The sequence below is a fragment of the Drosophila sulfurigaster genome, chromosome X (genome assembly GCF_023558435.1).
Source record: "Drosophila sulfurigaster albostrigata strain 15112-1811.04 chromosome X, ASM2355843v2, whole genome shotgun sequence".
Classification (NCBI taxonomy): Eukaryota; Metazoa; Arthropoda; class Insecta; order Diptera; family Drosophilidae; genus Drosophila; species Drosophila sulfurigaster.
In genome coordinates this window covers 30,889,172-30,913,846 of record NC_084885.1, presented here as the reverse complement: position 1 = coordinate 30,913,846, position 24,675 = coordinate 30,889,172, and the positions used below count along the sequence as shown (strand labels likewise).

General features: G+C 36.3%; 3 protein-coding genes across 3 annotated transcripts; all 3 read right to left on the bottom strand.

The window, feature by feature from the left end:
- Nucleotides 1-553: 553 nt before the first annotated feature.
- On the bottom strand, nt 554-1,322 carry LOC133848931 (uncharacterized). Its single transcript, XM_062284681.1, has one exon. The coding sequence runs from the start codon at nt 1,074-1,076 to the stop codon at nt 699-701; it is 378 nt and encodes a 125-aa protein (XP_062140665.1). The 5' UTR covers nt 1,077-1,322; the 3' UTR covers nt 554-698.
- A 5,063-nt stretch (nt 1,323-6,385) lies between these two features.
- On the bottom strand, nt 6,386-7,989 carry LOC133848806 (protein aubergine-like). The gene is made up of 3 exons (XM_062284500.1): nt 7,969-7,989; nt 7,366-7,707; nt 6,386-6,808 (listed from the first exon to the last, which is right to left on the bottom strand). The coding sequence occupies exons 1-3, from the start codon at nt 7,987-7,989 to the stop codon at nt 6,386-6,388; spliced, it is 786 nt and encodes a 261-aa protein (XP_062140484.1).
- Nucleotides 7,990-18,804: 10,815 nt separating this feature from the next.
- Nucleotides 18,805-20,684, bottom strand: LOC133848663 (bromodomain-containing protein DDB_G0280777-like). The gene is made up of 2 exons (XM_062284318.1): nt 19,455-20,684; nt 18,805-19,382 (listed from the first exon to the last, which is right to left on the bottom strand). The coding sequence occupies exons 1-2, from the start codon at nt 20,410-20,412 to the stop codon at nt 18,880-18,882; spliced, it is 1,461 nt and encodes a 486-aa protein (XP_062140302.1). The 5' UTR covers nt 20,413-20,684; the 3' UTR covers nt 18,805-18,879.
- Between the last annotated feature and the right edge of the window lie 3,991 nt (nt 20,685-24,675).

The following is a 24,675-nucleotide window of genomic DNA, read 5'->3' as shown; positions in this document are numbered from 1 at the left end:
AAAGGCTACCTCTTGGTATCTTTGATATAGTACTGCATTTTAAATATACCTAAGAGTAAAGTACAAATATACTAAAAATATACCAAAATCTACTACATGCAAAATGCACCATAGAGTGCAAAATATAGCAGATTGTCAACCGAAGCAACTTAAATCCGTAGTAAGTAGGCGAATTTTCCCATACAAAATTATTTCTTAAATAACTTTTATAATTTATCTTGCCACGAATCTTTAAGACCATTTTTATAGTTACAGTTATAGTTATAGCTTCAAAATGACGCTTGTTATTCGATTTATTATCGATTTACAAAATTGAAACAAACTTAATCTGCGTAGATATATTATATAACAAGTGCTATTGAAAAAAGAGTATATCTGTATCTATGATAGTCTCTGAGATCTAGGTGTTCATATAGACGGACAGACAGACAGACGTAAAGACTGATCAAGGTTCGGAGATGCCTCCCTATGACTTGGTAAAGGGTATAAAAACACACAATGTGATGATGATGATGTGGAGCGAGAGAGTGATATAAAAAGAGTGAGATAAAGATAAAGTGAGAGTTAAGATATAGGCTATATTCGACGGTAACATCCACATAACAAATGCCAGTTTGTAGTATCGTTTCGGCTTGTCGCTCGTCGCTCCACAAATCGACATCACGACGTCGCTTGAGATGGCCACAAATACATTTCCTTCAGATGACCACATCGTCTGCCTGCACAAGAAGTCTCAACTCGGCGTTCACAGTCAATGGATGTGGATTGTGCTGCTCTTGTCTCATCTCATCGCCACCGCCATCCTGATCGGTGGAACGTGGCGGTGTCCGCAAGCTCCACACATGAACACCGTCGCCGTCGCCCATATCGAAGTGGACACGTTGACGCTGTAAGATGATGCGTAAATTCTGCACGAATCGTGCCACATCCAATGGATTCTCAAGCTGTAGTCGAGCTGCCACCAGCGGTGGTATGAAACGATCATAGTCATGATGTGGTCGCTCCTCATTTCGCACCCTCTGCAGATCCGGATGCGGATGCGTGATGCGTGGCTGACGCACTCGTGCTGGATTCATTTCTTCCAATTTTCGTCGGTTAATTTGGCTTTTTGACTTTGAAATAGATTTTGTCTCGTTTAGTGATTTGTTTTCTGTTTTTGATTTGGTTTGGTTTGGTTTGGTTTTTTTCTGTAGTTTTAATCAGAATTTTGGTAGAAGAGAGGTAAAACTAAAAGCTCCAAAAAAAGAAGAAAATAAGTAAAATATGGGAAATTCCCGTTGTACAAAATATACACTTGAATTTGGAACTTGTCAGCCGAGCTTACTAAGCAGCATACTATACTAGATAAATAAGGTATTGAAACGTCGCAGGTCACTCAGGTTGCTAACGATTAAGCAGGTTAAGCACTCGCTCTTTTTATCTTTAATATAACGAGTAGCGAGTAATGTTTTTAATATTCAGTGATGTATTTTTAATAAGTAACGAGTAACGAGCCTTTGACAACTCGTTTGTCTATTTTTAATGTTTAAGCAGATTAAGCACTCGCTATTTTTATCTTTAATATAACGAGTAGCGAGTAATGTTTTTAATATTCAGTGATGTATTTTTAATAAGTAACGAGTAACGAGCCTTTGACAACTCGTTTGTCTATTTTTAATGTAAGGAGTAGCGAGTAGTCTCTTTAAAATTCACGGATAAAGAGCTGGCTGTAGAAGAATTATAAGAATAGCGAGTAGTGTATTTAAAATTATTTATCTCGCTCAATCTATTTGTAATGTAACGAGTGGCGTCTTTAACATTTACCTAAAACTCTTCGCAATCCTATCTTATTTATGTTCTTAACACTATTCACAACGTTTTTGCTTAGCCATGGCGAGTAATAATATGCAACGAGTAAAGAGACAAGGCTGGTAACTTGTTACTTTACATATTTTCTTGCTTTTCGCAAAGCATTCAATAAAAAATTGTGCTCAACTGTATGCCTTGGTTGTCCTTTTCTGGTATGGTGGTAATGTAACGAGTAACGAGTGGCGTGTTTAACATTTACTGGTAATATAATCACATCTTAAACTCTTCGCAATCCTATCTAATTTATGTTTTTAACACTATTCACAACGTTTTTGCTTAACCATGCAGCTTTGGCGAGTAAGAATATGCAACGAGTAATGAGATATGCATGGTAACTCGTTACTTTACATATTTTGTTGCTTTTCGCAAAGCATTCAATAAAAAATTGTGCTCAACTGTATGCCTTGGTTGTCCTTTTCTGGTATGGTGGTAATGTAACGAGTAACGAGTGGCGTGTTTAACATTTACTGGTAATATAATCACATCTTAAACTCTTCGCAATCCTATCTAATTTATGTTTTTAACACTATTCACAACGTTTTTGCTTAGCCATGCAGCTTTGGCGAGTAAGAATATGCAACGAGTAAAGAGACATGACTGGTAACTTGTTACTTTGCATATTTTGTTCCTTTTCGCAAAGCTTTAAATGCAAGAATTAAAATTCAAATCGTTCCCATTTAAATCCTTCTAATCCCAAATGATTTATGTGCTTAACACTGCTCTCAACTTGTTCGCTACACTTTCACTTGAGTTCTACTAATACTTGTGTAGTTGTAGACAACATTCCGCACATATGAGTACTTACTGTAGCTGACATATTTACGACTTGGTTGTCCTTTTCTGGTATGCTGTTGGAACTGTTGACTTGGTCCTTAATCAAAATGCACACACACTTGATGCATATTTAATTAAACTTTCACCTTTTTCGTAGTAAAGAAATGATTTCTTTTTTGTGCTCTTGTTGTTGTTGTTGCTGGGCGAGAAGCCCAAGTCAAGAGCACTTTGTGTCTAAAATAGAACGACGAGAAGAACACAGAGGTGTAAAGAAGGGGGCGGGGGTCGGGGGAGGATGTTGAATTAGGGGATGCTTTTGGTATGTTTAACCTGTGTTTTGCTTTGCAAGCTTAAAAGCGACACGACATGGCTTTAATTAAATCAGTTTTAATTAATGCAAAATGCGAATTTCAAAAGATGTTCCTGCAGCCCTGGGCTCCAGGGGGGGGCGAGGGGAGGAGGGGCGTGGCGTTAACGGTAAAGTGCCCCAACGTTTTGTTGTCGCATAATTACAACTCAATTGTAATCCAATTTTGGGCCGGGCAAATAAATCGGATTTCGTATTTCGTTTGTGACATGCCACGCCCCGTCGCACGCGTCCGCCCTGCGGCCACAACACACAGTAGGGGGGAGGTAGAGGAGAAGGGGAAGCGACTGCGACTGCGACTGGTGTCTGTGTCAACTTTTTTGGTGTCAAATAAATAAACTTTTGACAGTCGGCAGACAGAAAGGCGGGAGGCTTTTGCTTCTTCCTCTTCTGTTTCTGCAATTGAACCTGTGCCGGAAATGTAAATTAGTTTGTCACAAGACTTGAGGACATTCAGGGCTTTAAGAGAAAGCGCCACGAATCGTTCTCTCGTCCAGTGTTTGGCATTTTGTTTTGGCCAAAACTGCAAATTAGTTGCACATGTTTCGTCCCGCAACTCCAAAACAAGACGTGTTTGCACTAATTTGGCCAAAATCAACAGCTGTGTGTACATGTGATACTCCTTCCCCTTCTCTCTTCTCCCTTCTGCCTTCTGCCTGCACCATCCTCTTTTCCTACACTCATGTGTGTGTGTGTGTGTGAGGAAAACTCATCATAACTTTCTTATCAAAAACTTATTTGAGGCAGCGAGTGCGGCAGAGATACCCAAAAAAGAGGCGCACACAGGCAAAAAAAAGCCAAGAAACATGTGTGCAAAGTCAAGTAAATAATATCACAACTATAAAATACCCTGTAGAAATAAATGTATATAAATTAATAGTGAACTTTTATTATATATATTAAATTTAATGAAGTTTAGCAGCTTAGGTATTAATCATCTATTTAAACTATTATAATTACAATTTTAAACTTATATATACCCTGTAATTTTATTGCATTCGATTTCAAGCTACTTACAAAAAGAAAACTATAGGAAAAATGGCAAAACCCTTAATAAAATAATATGAAAAATTTTATTAAATTGTTATTTCATGAAAAAAGGAAATTTTCATTTATATATACCCTGTAATTTGAAAGCATTAGATTTTAAAGCAACTTATTACCAAGAAACTAGAGCTAAACTTGCTAAAACTTAAAAAAAAAATTATAATTATTGTTACTAAAATGTTATTTTTATGAAAAAATTTAATTTAAATTTATATATACCCTGTAATTTTAGAGCATTCGATTTTAAAGCAACTTTAACTTAAGAAACTTTAGCAAATCTTCCTAAACCGAATGTTTATAAAAAAGAATAATAATTTTCATTTTATATATACCCTGTAAAATTAGAGCATTGAATTTTTAAGCAACTTATAACAAACAAATAAAAATACTATTATTAAAATGTTATTTCATGAAACAAAATTAGAGATTAGATTAAAAATTTCTAAAGTTAAGCTTAGTTTAGTTGTAAACTTAAATATAGTAACATTTTGATTATCAAATATAAAATTTTGTTAAATATTATTATGTAGCTATAGTTTATAAATTCAATTTAGTTCAAATGTTATGCAAGAAACGCTGAATTTTTAAACATATTTTTATGGTAGTTTCTTTAATGGAAGAAATAACTACCTTATTGCTAACATAGAATATTCTATAGGGTATCCAAAGCTAAGCAAGATTCAAACACGAGCGAAGAAAAAAAAATGGCTCGAAAACTTGTTATAATTACACTGGCTTGACAGCCAGCTGCTTGTGCTCTGTGGGGTGGCCACCATAAGAGTACTAAACTAAGTTAGCAGCTCCCTTCTCAATCCAAAACTATCCTCTTCTCCTCTTCTCCTCTTCTGTTCTGTTCGGAACTCAACTCAACAGACTGACTGACTGACTAACTGGGATAACATGCATGAACAGTAACATATGTTGGACTTTTGGGCACGAAAGTTTTCAGAGTTTTTGGCGCGTTCTGTTCTGTTCTGTTCTGCTCACGATCCCATTTTCATCCATGGCCAAAACATTTGCAGGAGGCTTCCTTAACCACCTTACATGGTTATCATGTGTATGTGTGTGTGTTTTTGCGAACGTGTGCGTTCTGCGGTTGAATAAACGCACACTTTAGGCGCACTATGCAACAGCTGTGACACACACACACACACACACATCTCTCTCCCTCCTGCTATCTTCTTGCAACACTAGAAATTTCCCCCTCTAGTTGCTGCGACTAACAAAGTTTTCGAGCCTAGCATAACCAAGTGCGAATTAAAGGGAGAGAACTGAAGAGCTGAACTTAACTTGGCAAATGGGATTACATTTCAATATCACAACACAACAGACTGTGTTGCTATCGTAATACTAAAGCGAATACTCCAATTTAATTAGAATGTTTGTCTTATGAATACTTGACTCATTTACTTCCACAAAAAAACTGCATAAAGAAGTCAAAGAAACTAATTTCATGCCATTTGGATTACAGTTTTTTTTTAGCATTCCAATTATTATTAAAGTCCATTAACATACATATATGATAATAGTATAAATTAATCATATATTATTCTAAACAATTTGAGATTGTAAAACTGTGCTGTCAATAAACTTCTTTTGTGTAAACTAATTTTGAAAAAAATTTAAAAAAAATCAACTTTTACAGTGAAAATGTAAACATTGCAAACCAAATTTTTAATAAAAATTTAGTATAATATTAATGCGTAATAATAAATTTTTGAAATTTTGATATTAAAGAGCAAACAATATACTTTATTCATTTTTTTTGAAATACTGAATATACAAATTTTATTTTAAAGTGCAAAAATATATATTTTACATATATATGTATATCCGCTTTCCATTAATTGTTTTCCATTGCCCAAATTTTGGGTTCTATGCGTCACTTGGTTTTGTGAATCTTGCTTGTGCACATTGATTGATCGAATTTATTAGAAATAGGACGTGAATCTAATAAAAATGTGCATAATTTTTTTTTATAATTACTTAAAAATTCAAAATAATCAAAATATTGGTTTGAAATATGAAAAATTCATTCGAGAGCATGATGATTATCAGGGCGCCTTTATCATTAATAAAACATATCGAGTAGATGATGTCGCTTTTGAATCATCCCCGATGTTTAAATTCAGTAACAAAGATGTAGAAATGTCTTATGTGAAATATTATAGTAGCGTTTCTTATAATATTCCACATAAGATATTTCTGCAACATGTTCTTTGCATGATCAGCTTAAAAGTATGCAATATTTCGTTCTCCAATTACAAATTTGTATGGCATACTTGCAAGTTTGTTTACATAAATTGAAAACGTAAACAGTAAATTTTACTTATTTGCCTGTTGCAATTCTCAAATGGTTCTAGTGTTGGATGTACTTGTGTAGCTAGCATATTGGCAAACTACAGGAACTCGGCAAGTTCCAGACCAATTGTAGTACATATGTGTCATTTTGTACGTTAGTATTTGTATCTTATCAGCATTCATACCCATGCTGTCATGCAAAACATTGTAGTTTGTTGGAGAAACAGTACCTTGTTTTATGGCCTGTGAAACCAAATAGAAATCATAACGCTCGGGCAAAGTGACTCCATCGTCGACGACGGTTCCAGGTTCAGGATATTTTTTTTTATTAACAAAGTAACGTGTGTTAATTCTTTTTTTTACAACAATAAAGGCCAAGTTGCAACCTTTCTCTCTTCCCGCCGATTTATAGATCTCGTCCAGTCGAGTTTTGAGGAATTTCTCCTCAATATTGAATACACCTGGCCTTCGCTTAACACGAAAATAGCGAAATCGTGTTAAGCGAAACATGGATTCAACACAAAATACGTTCGCAAAATAAAGTTTCATATGGGTAATTCTCTGGTAAATGTCGCGTGCTTTTCAGTGAAAAAAAAATAAACTAAAACAATTTGAAAAATAAATGAAGGTTATTCTTAAAGCTTTGGATTAGCGCTATTTTTAGAGCTAAGATTGATTTTAGGAACTTCATCTGTTTTACGATAAAATATATAAATTCGTTCATTTTTTGGTTTTGCGTACGAATTTGTTAATTTTTGCAATTATCAGAACAGAAAACAAAACAGAAAAAAAATTCCAAAGAAGATCATGTTTCTATTCATATTAAATTTGAAATGCATTTGGTGGCAATCATAGAATAAAACAGTTAGTTTACTTCAACAATTTTTCTCATTTTGAAGGCTCCTTACAAAAAAAATCGTGTAAGATCGAGGTTTTTAGCGTGTTAAAAGGGGATGGGAGCAAATTTGTAACCGTGTAAGACCGAGTTCGTGCTAAAAGAGTCCGTGTTAAGCGAGGACCAAGTGTACTTGATTTAGCTGACTATCACCTACACAGTCGCCGAAAAAGAGAATGCGATCGGACAAACTCCCATGATGCTCACGATATGCCTTTAGTGCACATGTCATATTCATTAATATTTGATTAGACAGTTCCTGACCCTTCATATGCTCAGTAACTGAAGAGAAATATCGTGTGGAGGACTTCATATCTATAGTTGCTACAAAAGCGCCATATGACTTGTTTTTGCTCTTAGACGAGTGGCATACATCAGATCCAACGGTCATCAATCCATTTCTAGGAAGTTCTATCATCCATGGAGCACCCATTAGTTTGAGTCTGAGCAAGCCAACAGCCAGCCAGTGGCTGAGCTGCAAGAAGAGTCGGTGTGGAGTGTTAGTGACACCCTAGGCATGCCACCAACTCGACCGGACGAGGATCAGCTGCTTGTGATCAACGAGTGCAAGCTGGAACAGAGCGAATATATGCTAAGCTCTTCACAGGCTGAGCGACTTGAACGTGCTACGATACCGCCTGCAGGGGCATTAAATTCAATGAAAACATCTCTAAAATTTAAGAAAGAGTAAACTAAAAAACAAATATGCTTCAATTTGCTCAAAAAGCCAGAATACCCGCTTGCCCGCTGTTTTCATATTTTGCCCGCAATCACACTTCAAAACAAGTAAGAAAGCTAAAGTCGAGTGTACTCGACGGTATTTTTCTCAAAATATGCCCAATAAAGTGCAAAAATACTAAAAATATACCAAATGATATATCGATACCGCATTCCAAATATACCATAGACGGCATAATATACCAGATTGTCAGCCAAAGCAACTAAGACCCCTAGTAAGTAGGCTTTTTTGCCCATACAAATGTATTTCTTTAATAAATTCGACAATTTTGATCTGATCGCAATCAAATTTTCAGGAATCAAACTACTATAGTTATTATTGTATATATCAAAATTCGCAGCTGTAGCTCTAAAGTTACGCTTGTTATTCGATTTTTTTTGATTTGCAGGGGCGGAAGTGGGCGTGGCAACAATTTTAAACAAATTGCGTGTAAACATAACAAATGCTGTCGTAAAAAAATTATAGCCCTATCTCTTATAGTCTCTGAGATCCAGTGTTTCATACGGACGGACGGACAGACGGACATGGCTAGATTGTCCTGGCTGTTGACGCTGATCAAGAATATATATACTTTATAGGGTCGGAGATGCCTCCTTCTACCTGTTACATACATTTCCTGCCGGCACAACGTTATAATACCCTTCTACCCTATGGGTAGCGGGTTTAAAAATGTATTAAAGCGAAGATGTATACCTTTTTTTTAAAATATTTATATTGAGTATTTAAAGTAAAATGATTAGCTTACAGTATGACCCAAAAAAAACTGATGTATTTGAAATATTTAGTAATGAAATTCTCATTATTTCACATATCCTTTGTGCAAATGATATATTACACTATATTATATCATGCTTAAGCGTAATCGAATTGAAAACTTTAAGTAATCAGCAGCTTAGCCAAATGATGCCCGAGGCAAAAGAACAGCAAAGTTATAAAAGGCAACAAAAAGTTGCTTCAAAAGGCCGAAAAGTAAATGGAAACTGTTGCCCCATGTGTGTGTGTGGGTGTGTGTGGGTGTGTATGAGTGAGTGTGTGAACTTAATATCGAAATAAAAAGCCGTCAATATTTGACAACGAGAAAAAAAAGAAGCAGAGTTAACAATGCCAGCTCGAGGGAGGCTCAAAAAAAAAAAAAACACAACAAAATATTTGACATAGGGAAAAAGCACAAAATTCGAGGGAAAAAACTTGCCAACTTTTTGGCATGGCCAGAGGGGAAGGGTGCGGGCGGGAATGCTACAAAATATATGCCTAAAAATGGGCTGCTCCAAAATAAATATGGCAAACAGAATGGGGACACACTCTAAAGGAAGTGGATGGCAAAACTGGGAAAGGAAAGTCAAAGGAAAGCTTGGCGTAGGAGCAGCAAGAGAGAAGGTGAAAGGGGGAGTGTGTGTGGGACGAGGGGGAGGGGCTGTCTGAGCCAATGACTGAGCTATGTGATTGCATATGCGGCACACGTATTTGCGCTATAATTATTTCGTACGTGCGTACGGCGTTCAACTTTTCGGTACGTCCGGAAAAAACAGACGTAGAAGCAGACGACCAACGAAGACAATGTCTGATGTGACACGCGAACGTAGCCGTATCCTCAGCCACTTCCTGAAGATGGTTTCGTCTTCAGCTTCAGCGGTTAAAGCTTCTTCGGTGCGGTCTTAAGCCATAAATTGACTTTGTGTTTTGACAAACTAAGCTAAAAGTTTGGGAAGAGAGTTAAGAGAAGAGACGGAAAGACAGGTAAAGAGAAAACGAGAGGAAGAGAGAGACAGGGACAGAGAGAGAGTGAGAGAAAGAGGCAGAGACAGAGAGAAATAGACAGAGAGAAAGAGGCAGAGAGGCAAATAGACAGAGAGGGAGAAAGAGGCAGAGAGAGAAAGAGAAATAGGCTTAGAGAAAAAGAGGAATAGGCAGAGAGAGAGAGAGATAGAGTGTGAGAGAGAGACAGACCGATAGAGAAAGAGAGGCAAATAGACAGAGAGAGAGAGAGAGAGGGAAAAGTGGTTGAGAGAGAGAGAGAGAGCGAGAGAAAAAGAGAGAACAAGAGTATGAGAGAGAGAAAGAGGCAGAGAGAGAAAGATAGACAGCCATATAGAGAGAAAGAGATAGAGAGAGAGAAAGATATAGAGAGAGAGAAAGATATAGAGAGAGAGAAAGAGACAGACTGACAGGCAGGGAGACAGATATGAAGATAGATAGATAGAGAGAGAGAGAGAGAGAGACAGACAGATAGAGAGAGAGGCAGAAAGAAAGAGAGAAAGTTAAAGAGAGAGGGACAAAGATAGAGACAGAGGCAGAGACATATACAGAGAAAGGAGAGAGAGATACAAAGAAAGAGAAAGAGGTTGAAAGAAAGAGAGAATGAGAGAGGGAGAGACATACAGAGAGATACGGAGAGAAAGAGAGTGAGATGGAGAGAGAGACAGGCAGACAGACAGACAGAAAGATAGAGAAAAATAGAGCAAGAGATCTAAACAGACAGACTGATAGATAGATAGATACATAGATAAAAAAAGAGAGAGAGACAGACAGAAAGATTGATTGAAAGAGAAAGAGAGAGCGGGAGAGAGGGAGACAGACAGACCGAAAGAGACAGGGAGAGCAAACGTAGACTCTGACAGCTAACAGACATTGCGGCAGCTGTGACCAGTCGACAACACGTTCAAAAGACCGACGACGAGCGCTGCCACCTGCAAAAGCAGAAAGAAAAAGAATGATGCCACTTTGGCTTTGGCAGCTTATGGGCACACTGGCAATGTGACAAGAGATTTGCTAGCAAACAGCTGCGACCGACGAAGCTTTGTTTTTCTTTTCTGCGTTGTCTGCATGCCAAAACGTATGTGTGGCAAATTGGTAAGTGGCATGTGGCATGTGGCAAGTGAAACTGAGCAGAGCGCAATTGTGAACCCTGCCAGGGGCAAGTTCAATGAGCGCTCTGTATGCAAATGCGTTTGTGATTGCCACTAACTCAATTCCAGGGCGCCAGAATGCTCAGGGATGGGAAGTCGTGAGAAAGAAAGTGAATGAGAATGAAAGGTAATACAGAAAGGAAGAGGCTCGCTTTAAGAGAGGAAATGAAAAGTAGAAACGAGAAAGAAACGAAGAAAGAAAGAGAGAGAGAGAGAGAGAAAAGGAAAGAAAGGAATAGGCACTCTATAAAAAAGGAAATGAAAAGTAGAAATGAAAATAGCGAGATTGAGTGAGATGGAAAAAGAAATGAAGAAAGGAGCAATAGAGACAGAGTGAGAGAGAGAGAGAAGAAAAGATAAAGAAGAAAGAAGAGCGCTCTGTAAAAAGCAAAAATTAAAAGTAGGCACGAGAAATAAATCAAGAATTAAAGAGAAAGAGCTAGAAACAAGAAAGAAAAGTCCGAAAAGTGACAGTAGAATTCAATAAAAAGTCGATATAGAACTAATAAGTTCACAAAGTAAGGAACGAATGAAAAGAATGGAAATATAAAACTAGTGAAAAGGGAAATTTTATATAGAGAAAAAGATCAAACAAAATGTGGAAAATATTCGTCACAGAATTGACAACGTCTCCACCAAACTCGCTGTCAAATTGAGTTATTCTAGAACGCAAATTTTCTCTGGTCGAAGCTTTGACCGATCAATCTTAATTGGCTTTAAAAATGAGTGTTGCATGTTGCATGTCAACTCGTTGAGAAGCGCATAGAAAGGTGACGCAGAGAGAGAGAAAGAGACGCGATGCGTAATAATAATAATTATGAGCTGCGGGTGCTGATAGGCAGCTGATTATGAGTCACACCTCATTAAGAGTAACAACACCAGCCACAGCAGCAACAACAACAGCTTAATCAAGCTCATCAACAAAGCTGCCACACAGTGAGGCAGCGACACCAAAGCGACGCTCCACATGCAACTTAATTCACATAAAAGTCACATAAAGTAAATAAGTTTGATTATGCGACATCGTGTGGAAAGTTGTGGGTGGAGAGGGGGGAAGAGGGGGAGCGTCATGTGTGGGTGGCAACAAAAACTGACTGTGTGGCAGTTGTCGGCGTTGTAGTAATTAACATTCACAATGAAAATGAAAATGAAAACGAGCAAGTGCAGCGGTCGGATCGGGGTTTGAATCCCTGTCCTGCCCCTCCCCATTCCCCCCCCGCTTGTATTTGGGTAAAAGTTTTTAATAACCCGCAACAACAAACATGTCCGAGGACAACGAAGGACAACAACAACAACAACAACAGCAACAACAACCGCCAACAGCCACAATAATGACACACACAAAACTTTGACAATGTAGTCGTGCGTGCCACCGTGCCACACGCCTCCTGCCCCTGTTTCTGCCCCTTCCACTCGAACTGTGCCTCCCTGCCCAGCTGGAGCCGCTGCACCACAGTCGCCGCACATCCCTGAAGCTTGAACGGAAAAGGATTTCAGCCACAATGAAAACAGCTATGAAAACCACAAAATGTGTTGCCTGCTGCTGTTGCTGCTGTTTATACCCGGTAGCTGAAGTTTCAAAGAGTGTGATGATGTAGTGAGAAGTAGAAGTAAAGAAGTTAGGGAAATGTAGTTATAGATATATATATCATTATCATTATCATTATCATTATCATTATCATTATCATTATCATTATCATTATCATTATCATTATCATTATCATTATCATTATCATTATCATTATCATTATCATTATCATTATCATTATCATTATCATTATCATTATCATTATCATTATCATTATCATTATCATTATCATTATCATTATCATTATCATTATCATTATCATTATCATTATCATTATCATTATCATTATCATTATCATTATCATTATCATTATCATTATCATTATCATTATCATTATCATTATCATTATCATTATCATTATCATTATCATTATCATTATCATTATCATTATCATTATCATTATCATTATCATTATCATTATCATTATCATTATCATTATCATTATCATTATCATTATCATTATCATTATCATTATCATTATCATTATCATTATCATTATCATTATCATTATCATTATCATTATCATTATCATTATCATTATCATTATCATTATCATTATCATTATCATTATGATGCTAAATTTTTTAACTTTTCCTATTTCTTAAGAATAAATATGCTTCTTATTTTATGTTCCATTATATTTTCATTTTTTTAATTCATTTATATTAAATTAAATATATATAGCTTAATATAGAAAATGTATAAAGTGTATCAGTATTTATTTAGTATGTTCCTTACACTTTTTTGTACATTTTTGAATTAATTTTTAGAATTTATTTCTAGTTTCGAATTTTATTCAAGTTTATACTCTCAAGCTCTTCAAACTATATTTGGGAGTTTGATTGCAAATAACAATTTTTGCTGTATATGAAAACATTTTCAAAGCTCAACTCCACAATGTGTTAGCGAGTGTTTGGCAGTCGAGCACACTTGGTTGTAGTTTCGCTTATTTGTGTTGCTGTCGCCGTCGTTGGCGTCGGACTGGCAGGCAAAAGCGACTGCGTGGCGTGGCAACAAGGCTTGTGGATGCAGCGGGTGGTGCAGCTTGGTGACAATACGCGCCAGGCATACGCAACATCAAATTGCTGACCACACAGAGATAGAGCGAGAAAGAGAGACAGAGTGAGAGGGAACGGGCGAGATAGAGAAGGGATGTGGCATCGTCTGGATGAATGGATATTCAATCGCAACGAGTGTGTGTTACAATTGAAGCGGTTTTAAAATAAACGAATGTGGCTTATTACGCACACACACACACACACACACACACACATTCACTCCCACACACACATACATATATGTACACACACGCACACAACACAATAAATGTCAAATTGAAATTGACATGCTGTGACAACGACACAGAGATCGTAGAGCGTAGGAGAGGGAGAAGAAATTGGGCAGAGAAATTGAGCGATAAAGATAGACAAACAATCAGAGAGTCAAAAAAAAGAGCGGGGAGAGAAGAGAAAGGGATAAGAGAGCGAACTCAGTTGAGTGGGTGTGAAAGTGGTCAGCAAATTTTATGAAAGCCAAAGCCTTTTACTCTTTCTCTTCTATTAAAATGAGCCTCTCAGCTTGTCCTTAGCAGCTAATGCGCTTTTGCGCCCAAAGCAATTAAAATGACCTGACTACAGTGGGCACTCAATAAAGCGCACAAGAAATCAAAGCTCAGTTCCCAATAGAGGGTTTGCCAATAAAATTCAATTTGTCTAAGAACTACTTTTTTATGGCAAAAAAAAGCCTACTACATCTGGTATATTTTGCACTCAATGATATATTTTAAAAGTGGTACCATACAATATACTACACACATTCTGTTTAAGTATTTTTGCGGTATATTTTTAAACTGGTATATTTGGCACTCTGTGGTATATTTTGAATTTAGTAGTATATCGATATACCATACACAGCATTCGACATGTTTTAGTATATTTGTGGTATATTTTAGAGTTGGTATTATTTGCTCTGTGGTATATTTTGTATGCAATGTTATATCGATGTATATAGCCTTCTGTATGCATTAAGTATTTTTGCGGTATATTTTAAGATTATTTTTTGAATGTACTACATTATTGGCTTATAATATATAGTATATTTTGAATGTATACTCTATACTATATATAGGTTTCGGTATGTTTTAGTATTTTTGCGTCATATGGTGTATTTTGGACGCTTCGGTATATCATGTTTTAGTACTTCATTAATAATAATACTTTTATTGGAAATTGATAGCGAGTATCTCAATGTCGTGCTCACTCGACTGCAGCTTTCTTACTAGTTTTCTTCGGCAATTATTTTTACAATATTTCCTACAGAAATGAAGAAGAAAATTGAACAACATATATAAGTGTCGCAAAATCAAGTTTAATTTCCAATTCGATTTCAGTTAATCACTAAATAACTAAACCAAATAATAATAAGTAAACAAATCAAATGAAATTTAAAAGAGTTTTTATTGTAGGAAATAAAGAAGTTATTTACAGACATTTAAGTGCGGAAAACTAAAGCATTTTCACTTTAAATACGCTGCTGTTGTCAGTCGTCTGAGTTGTCTTTGTAAAATGTGATGATGAAAATAAAATGGGAAATTAAAATTGCCATTCAAATCGATGTTTAAGTCATTACCAGAGTTGTTGCTGTCTCTTGCCTTTGCCTTCGCTCTGTCTCCCTCTCTCTCTTTCTGTTGCCCTGAGGCTGTCGCTTTTTGCCGCTGTCAACGTTTAGGCACTTGACACCAACTTGAGGCAGACACAACCCTCATCAGGGGAATGGCTTTTTTTTGTGTGTGCGTTTGTGTAGCTGCGGGCGTGGAGCTCTTGAGTGGAACACGGCGACACTTGGACACCTGGAGGCGCCACCAATTTGTCAGGCCAAGCAGGCAGGCCAAGCAGGCAGCAAGCGGGCTTTGATCAGACGAGGCTAATCAGATTTTAAAGGATATTTATAGAACACACAAAAACGAACGAAGGCGTCTCGGGTATCAAATGAGAAATGTAAGCCCAAAACACTTGCTGTGCGGCGGCATGCGGCATGTGGCATGTGGCAAGCTCTACTCGACCGGGCTAATTTTATTAATGTTGCCAATTTTGAACGGGCGGCAACAAAACAGAATTGCGTTGCTTACGCGCGCAATTAAATATGAAATATTTAAGAGCTCAACTCGACTCGACTCGACTGCGAGGGGAGCAACAAAGTCGCCCCCCCTAGGCATTGGAGAGGGGAGTGGGGGATGAAGAAGTGCCAGGTACCACAACATGCGTTCGTTCAACTCCAAGCGAAAAAGTTTTTATACCCCATACTTATGGGGTAGAAGGGTATTATAACTTTGTGCCTCCAGGAAATGTATGTAAGAGGTAGAAGGAGGCATCATCGACCCTATAAAATATACTATGATACTATTATACTACTATATACTACTTATGATTCCTGAGAATTGTATTGACATCAGATACAAATGGTCGAAGAAGTAATGTATCAACATACCTAAAATAGTAGTTGGTATATTTTCAGTATATTTGTTATATGTTAATTAGGTATATTTGGCCTTATTTGGTATATTTTAAATGTAGTTCTATAAAGATATACAAAACACTCAGTACATCTTCAGTATTTTTACAGTATATTAATTCGGAATATATTGCGCTCAGTTGTATATTTTGAATAAATAGCTTTCGGAATATTTTTAGTATTTTTGCAGTATATTACTTTGGTAGATTTTCCACTCTATGATATATTTTGAATGTGATACTATAACGTAATTCCAAATATACCATTTGGTATACTCTTAGTATTTTTACGATATATTAATTTGGTATATTTTGCACTCTATGGTATATTTTGAATGTATTATCAATAAACCTAAAATATCTTTAGTTCTGTATATTATCGATATACCAAATATGGCCTTCAGTATACTTGTAGTATTTTTGTGGTATATGAATGTGGCATATTTTGAAATTTATGGTGTATTTTCAATGTGAAACTATATCGATATATCAAATATACCATTTGGTATAGCATTAGTATTTTTGCGGTATATTAATTTCGGTATATTTTTCACTCGATGGTATATTTTGATTCCGGTACTCAAATACACAATTCGGTAAATTTTTAGAATTGTTGATGTAAATTTGGTATATTTTACACTATGGTATATTTTGAGCGTACTATCAATAAACCTAAAATATCTTTGGGTATATTTTTAATATTATTTGTGGTATATTTCAAGAATAATACCTGGCTGTTTTGCTTTCCAAAATGGGTAACGCGTATCTCATAGTCGAGCACACTCGACAGTAGCTATCTTGTTTTTTGGGGTGCGGCAGGAGAGAAGCAAACAAAAGGTAGGCAACAACTGGAAACTGGCTACGTCGAGGCTAATTAATAATTTTTAGGCCATTCAGCAGATTGATGAAGTTTCGCGGGGGGGCGTTGGCGGTGTTGGGGGCGTGAGGGGAGGAGGGGAATATAACTGGAGTCAGCAATCAACAATGTGAATGAGTTGCTGGCAGGTGCGTCACGGAAGCACGCGGAACACGGTAAACTTTGACTCGAGTTGATTAAGTTGCTTTTTAATGAAGTTCAAAGTGATTTCAGTTGCAATTAATGCCAAGGACCTGCGAAAAAGTATCTAAGCAAAGTGATTGATGCTCAAGAAGCAGCCAAGCAACTTGTTGGGCGACTCTTTAGTTAATCATAATGACATGGACAAGGGGTGAAGGCGTAAACAAAGTAAGGGCAAAAGATTCCCTTAAATTGCTTATTAAATAACTTGAAAAGTTTACGAGTTAATTTGAGCAAAATATGCGGGCTATCACAAATCAAGCAAAAATTTAGTATTAAAGCTATAAAATAATTTTACGTTTGTCTCTCAGTTTTATTAAATCAATACTATATTTGAACTTTACTCTAGTTGACGTCAATTAATATGCATTTTGCTTTCTTTTCAGGATTTCGTATGCCAAACTAATTATGGGTAAGCACAAATAATTGTTGACCTTTACACGCTAATGAGTCTAGATTGGATCTAAGATAACTTTCTTGACATTTAGTAAACGAATAATTATCTTAACATACTTTATCTACTGCTTATTGAACTTTTCCTATTGCTCAATTAATTGTAGTATAGTTAAGGGTTTAATCCAGGTGCTGACCCTTTCTATGCTCCTGTCAACACAAAATTCAGCGGTTCCATAAAAATAAATAATTTAGCCATGGGAATTTTTTAATAAAGGAGCCTAGCCTTACTTTATCTACTGCTTAAACTATTTCTTTCATTATTAATACAAGTTTAGTGAGGCATGTAATTAAGGTGCTGACTCGTTCCTTGCCGTGGTCATCACAAAATTCAGCGACTCAATAACAAATAAATTAAATTTAATAAAGGAATAAATACCTCGCCTAAGTTTATATACTGCTTAAACTATTGAATTTCATTATTAATACAAAGCAAGTAGGATAAATAATTGTACTCTAGTTCTTATTTATATAGAAAAGGCTGTAATTGAGTTGCTGACTCTTTCCTTGCTCCAGTCAACAAAAAGTTCAGCGGTTGAATACAAATAAATAATTCAGCCATGGCAATTGTTTAATAAAGGAGCCTAGTCTAACTTTATCTACTGCTTAAAAAATTCATTTCATTATTAAAACAAGTTTAGTGAAGCATGTAATTTATGTGCTGACTCGTTCCTTGCCGCGGTCATCACAAAATTCAGCTACTCAATAACAAATAAATTAAATTTAATAAAAGAATAAATACCTACTCTAAATTTATCAACTGCTTAAACTATTGAATTTCATTATTAATACTAAGTAAGTAAGGTAAATAATTGTAGTTCTTATTTATATAGAAAAGGCTGTAATTGAGTTGCTGACTCTTTCCTTGACGCGGTCATCACAAAATTCAGCGATTCAGACATGGATGTTATTTAGTAAAGAAATTATTAAGCAGGTCAACTTTATGTACTGGTTACTTTTCTATTTCATTATTAATACTAGGCAAGTGGGGTAAATATTTGAGGTGGTGTTTTTTTCCCTGCCTCAGTCATCAGAAAATTCGGCGGCTTAATTAAAATTAATACTTAAGCAATTGGGATTATGTACTAAGGGAATAATTATCTAATACAACTTTATATGCTGCTTACTAATTACTTTTTACTGTTCTCTATTAAATATATCTGTAGTTGAGGCTTAATCTATTGGGATTATCTTACCTACTTACTCAATTATTTCTAATCCATTATTTATATTAATATATAAAAAAAGGCTATCATTGTGGTGCTGACTCTTTCCTCGCCATAGCCACCATAAAATTCCATAACTTAAAAAAATCAACTATTTGGAATCAATGGATCTTTAATATGCCTTTTACTATTATTCATCACATTCATTTGCAAATAAATAAGGGATTATTTAGTGCATCTTTGGCTCGTTGTCGAGGAGACTTGTGGCCAAAATGAAATTGCCATCGACACGACGCACATAACCCTTGCTGGCTGCCTCGTACATGATGTAGGGAACGAGACGCTTCATCAGCTCCTCGTGGCAACAGAGACGCAACGACAATTTGCGCAGAATGTAAGCGTAGCAAAGAGGTTGTCTCTCGTCCAACAGAATGGACAACATGGTGGACAAGATCACCTGGTTCCAATACACATGCGAAATGGTCTGCAATGGCGGCTGCTGTTGATAGAAGTGCTGTGGTTGTTGTTGTTGTTGTGGCACTTGCAACACTTGTGGCTGCTCGTAAGCTGACGGCGATGGCGGCTGCTGGCGATGCTTCGATGAGGAGAGAAAGCCTTGCTTCAACTGAGCTCCATCAGCTGTGGGGGCAACCACATAAGGCAGTGGCATGCTCTGATAGATGGGCACGGTCGGAGGCAGCGATTGGGGCAGCGATTGAGGCAGCGATTGGGGTAGTGATTGAGGCAGCGCTTGAGGCATCGATTGAGGCAGCGATTGAGGTAGTGATTGTGGCATTGATTGAGGCAGCGATTGAGGCAGCGATTGGGGCAGCGATTGAGGCAGCGATTGAGGTAGTGATTGAGGCAGTGATTGAGGCATCGATTGAGGTATTGATTGAGGTATTGATTGAGGCAGCGATTGGGGCAACTGTTGACTTAATTGCTGTGGCAATTGCTGTTGCATAGGCAATAGTTGTGGCACTTGCTGTGACATCGATTGGGGCAATTGTTGAGGCAACTGTTGAGGCAACTGTTGAGGCATTTGTTGAGGCATTTGTTGAGGCAACTGTTGAGGCAACTGTTGAGGCATTTGTTGAGGCAACTGCTGAGGTATTTGTTGAGTCATTTGTTGTGTTAACTGCTGTGGCAATGCTTGGGGCAACTGTTGAGCTATTTGTTGGGTTATGTGCTGTGGCAGCGCCTGATAGACTTGCGGCACTTGCTGATAGCTTGACGCAGACGTCGACGTCGACGAAGGCGGCAGAAAAACCTGCTGAGTTGCTTCCGATGCTAAATTCTGTTGTTCTTGCTCTTGCTGCTGATAGGCATTGGCCAGTGGACACTGCTGCTGATAAGTTGGCAGAGCATTCGGTTCTGCCGTCTGTGGCTGTGGGGCTGCCACTTGCTGATAGATAACCTGTGGCTGTTGTTGCTGCTGTTGTGGATAGAAGACTTGATCGCCAGATTGCTGTGGATAGTAAACGGTGCCAGTTGGCGATTGCTGTGCTGTTGCTGCTGCTGTTGTTAGTGTTGGATAGACATGCAAATAGACGCCATTCATAGCCGATTGCTGATCAACTGGCACCCAAAAGTATTGTGGTTGCGTTTGTGGCTGCATTGCAAGTGGTTGCTGCTGCTGTTGTTGCTGCTGATCAAATGCCTCATTCTGATCCTTCCACGTTTCATCATCAGTGAACACATTGCCAGAGCGTGGCTCAAAAACTTTCGCTTCCGGATTGAGTGTGGAACATTTGACTTCCATATTGTCGTTGATATCTTTCACTTGTGTATTCTGTATTGTTTTTTTTTTTTTTTTTTTTATAAAAATCTTAGCAAATTCTCCTGCAAAAATAACAATTTGTTTGCGTTACTTGAATTTCGAGTGGTGACTTTTTCTTGAAATGCTCAAAACTAAAACTCAACTAAAAACTGTACAAAAAAAAAAAAAAAATGCAAACAATAAAAAATAACTACGATTTTAACGAGAGACAAAAACTTTTAGGATATCGAACACAATTTCTGAACGACTTACGAGACCAAAACTAAGTGAACAGACTTTCATTCGCTATTGCAAATTCTTTATTATATTTGGCAAAAATGAAACCCGAACTACACTATAGAAAATTAGTAATCTTTCGACCTGATTACGAAAAATCTCACCGACCTGACAAAAAACACAACAGAATTTTTTCACCGCTTGACAAATTGACAACAAAAGCAAAGCAGTCTTGTTGTCATTTATCGATAATAAACTAATTTCATTCCAATTGTCAAACTGAGAAACTTTAAAGGTTGTCAATGAATAATCGAAGATAGTATATACTCATTTAGAGATGAGACAATTGAATGCATTTTATATTTCAATTTTGGAAAAAGAAATAGATTTATCTGAAGAGGCGATTAATATCATCATATCAAATACGCTTAAAACAATTTTATTTCATCAATAACTAGATAACATTGAACATAAATAAGTAAATTATTTTTATAGAATATTTTAAAGTTTTTTTTTGGGTTTGGTAAAACGAGAACTCGAGAAAACTTAATCGACATCGAGCGTTATGTTGCCAAGAAATCCCCGACTTCTACAGGCTACAAAAAATATATAATATATCTTAATTTAATAGTGTATTTTCAATTTTGTTATATTTTTCCTTTATTTCAATGCAAATCATTTTTATACCCGCTACCCATAGAGAAAAAGGGTTTTATAACTTTGTGATGTATGTAACAAGCTAAAGGAGGCATCCCCGATCCCATAAAGTGTATATATTCTTGATCTGTCTATCCGTCTGTCTGTCTGTCCGTCCGTTTAAACACCTAGATCTCAGAGACTATAATAGATAGAGCTAGAATTCTTTTTCGACAGCATTTGTTATGTTTGAACGCTGATCAAGTTTGTTTCAAATTTTGCCACGCCCACTGCCGCCCCCGCAAAACCATAAAATTCAAATTTCAATCGTTAATTTAAAGCTAGAGCTGCAAATATTTTGACAGTCAATAATAACGATAGTATTTCTATTTTTTTTTAAATTAAGTTGCGATAAAGAAAAACTTGTGAATGGCAAATTACGCATCGTCTTAGCCGACAATTCAGTATATTTTGACCTCTATGGTATACTTCGTATGTGGTAATTTATTTATAAACCAACTATGACCTTCGGTATATTTTAGTACTTTTGCGGTATATCATTTGGTATATTTTAGGGCCGATTTTATTTACAAACAAGAACACTCGACTTTCTTATTCTTAAACTATTTTAATTGCTTCTTTTATGCCATATTTAAAAGCTAACATATTCTTTAAATACTCATAAAATGTAAAACTTGTTAGTTTTGTATATATATATTTTGTAAGCCTGATGAATTTTTGTATTTATTTTAGATGTTTTACCCTAATAAGTGTCTTTAAATTGAAGTTAATTTACTTAGCTTTATCGATAGAGTAAGCTTGAAGACAACTTATTGAACTACAAAACTATGTACACAAACTACCCTTTAGATCTTGTTAAGCCACATAGGGTATACGTTTACATATTATGCTGTTGGCAGTGTGGTATAATTTGGCAAAGAGTGTTGCAAAGCACAGTTCGCTGTCATTTCGATAACAAATACCACAACAAGCACACGCAGCTGCTGTGTGGGCAACAACAATTGAATTGCTGGCCAAGTTTTGCGTCTGATGGTCACAGATGGCCAGAAAGAGAGCAAGAAAGAGAGAGAGAGAGCGAGAGAGAGAGAGAGAAAGGGAAAAGTCTGACATGACGACGTTTATCCACAACGCGACTAATTGGAGCTGCAGCACAGCTCAACAAAAAGGAGCAAGGAGAGCAAGGTGCTGTCGCCACAGAGCATATAAATATCCATAAATGCTGAGCACCCCAGAAGAAAAAGGAAACACTTTCCACACACACACACACACACATTGCACCATAAAATGGCTAAAAACCTGCTGCAGAATTTTTGCGGTTGTATTTCTTTTTAGCTTGGGAAATGGAGATGGAGAGAGAGAGGGAAGAGAAAGAGAGAGCTCGAGCTCTGACAATTATTTACACTCAAAAGTTTTGCCAAGTTGCCAGTTGCACATTGCACGTTGCACGTTGGCACAAATGAAGTTGTTGCTGTGGCAAGCAGCCGGCAAGCAATGTGCACCTGGGCAAGGACAAAGCTATGCTGCTTGTTGCAAGTTGTCGTAGTTGTCTGCCTGGCAGCAAGTTATGTTATGGGTTGCGGCTCTCTGCCTAGCGACAATTGCAAAAATTATGCAAGAGCAACCATCCTTCGCCCCTCCCTCCTCCCTCCCTTCTAACCATGCTGTTGTCCTTGCGCACAATTAAGCAGGCACAAAAGCTTTACAAAATGCTCAAGCTCACAGACACGCACGCTGAAGTAAAGAAGTTGCCACTCATGTGCATATCCTGGCCAGGATATGTTAGGCTAGCCTCCGCCTCCATCTCCGCTCTCTTCGATCCGCTTCCCGCTCGAAGTTCATTGCCGAAAGTTCTGCACGCTTGTGCACAGAAAGTAGTAGAAAGCATTCGGTTGAACAATCACACAGACAGACAGACAGACAGACAGACAGAAAGACAGGCGGACAGATGGACAAGCTTGCCACATGTGGTCCAACAAGGATGTTGCAAATTACAGCTCATAGCATGATTTACTTAATTGCAAACCCCATTTTAGGATTGCAATAAAAAAAGGAGTAGGAAATATGTAGTCGATATTATTTCATACCAAATTAATATGAACTAAAATAGTAAAATATACCAAAAGCTATATTTAGTATATTCATATACTCCTACATTCAAAATATACTACAGAGTGAAAATGCGTGAAAAGTTAATATACCAACAAAGCAGAAAAATATACCAAAAGTATATTTGATATATAGTATATCGATACTACTACTACATTAAAAATATACCACAGAGTGACAATAAATGACAAAAATAATATACCAACAAAATACCTAAATATACCGAAAACTATATTTAGTATATCGATACTGCTACTACATTAAAAATATACTACAGAGTGACAATAAATGACAAAAATAATATACCAACAAAATACCTAAATATACCGAAAACTATATTTAGTATATCGATACTACTACATTCAAAATACACCAGCTATTATTATATGCCTAATTAATATACCAAGTTTATACTAAAATATATCAAAAGCTATATTTAGTGTATTAGTATACTACTACATTAAAATATACCATATTGCTGAACAAAATTAACAACTTCTGTCATCTGTATCTAATTTACATTTTGCAAATTACAGCTTGTAGCATTATTTACTTAATTCCAAACAATAAAAAAAGAAAAATTAAGCTACAGTCGGTATTATTATATGTCGAATTAATATACCAACAACATATTTAAATATACCGAATATCTATATACTCCTAAATTCAAATATAGAGTTAAACTTTACCAGATTAAAATATTTTCTTAAACATTATTGGCACGATTTACTTAATTGCGAACTCTATTTTCAGATTGCAAAAAATAAACAAGGAAGAAAGCTACAGTCTGTCTTTTTTTTGTGCCAAAACAATATACCAAAACATACTAAAATACCAAAATCTATTATGTAATTTTTTTTTTATATTTGCTACCCTGTTGTGTTTTTAAGCTACTTTAAATACATATGTTGTACAGATTCTTAATAAAGAAATACAAAAAATCGATATTAAGTATATTCAAAACATACTATAAAGTGCAAAATATACCGAATTGTTCGACAAACCGATATTTATTTTGTAAATTACAGCTCTCAGCATGATTTAGGTAATGGTAAATTTCTGATTGTGATAAAAAGTGCTATAGATTACTGTATGTGAAATTAATATATCAACAAAATACCAAAATACACCAAGAACTATATTTGGTACATCGATATACAAAATATACCAGATTTGTAACAAATTTGTTAATTCTTAAACAATTTCTAAAATTTGTTTGTGATCACAATCAAATATGGATATCTTTTTAATGAAAAAAACTGAAGA

Coding starts and splice junctions, on each gene's coding strand:
- LOC133848931 (XM_062284681.1), bottom strand. CDS start 1,076: ATGAATCCAGCACGAGTGCGTCAGCCACGCATCACGCATCCGCATCCG.
- LOC133848806 (XM_062284500.1), bottom strand. CDS start 7,989: ATGAAAACAGCGGGCAAGCGG. Junction 7,708..7,968: donor TGAAAACAGCGGGCAAGCGG/GTATTCTGGCTT, acceptor CTCTTCTTGCAG/CTCAGCCACTGGCTGGCTGT. Junction 6,809..7,365: donor GTGATAGTCAGCTAAATCAA/GTACACTTGGTC, acceptor TTTCGTGTTAAG/CGAAGGCCAGGTGTATTCAA.
- LOC133848663 (XM_062284318.1), bottom strand. CDS start 20,412: ATGGAAGTCAAATGTTCCACACTCAATCCGGAAGCGAAAGTTTTTGAG. Junction 19,383..19,454: donor ATCGCTGCCTCAATCGCTGC/CTCAATCAATGC, acceptor CTCAATCACTAC/CCCAATCGCTGCCTCAATCG.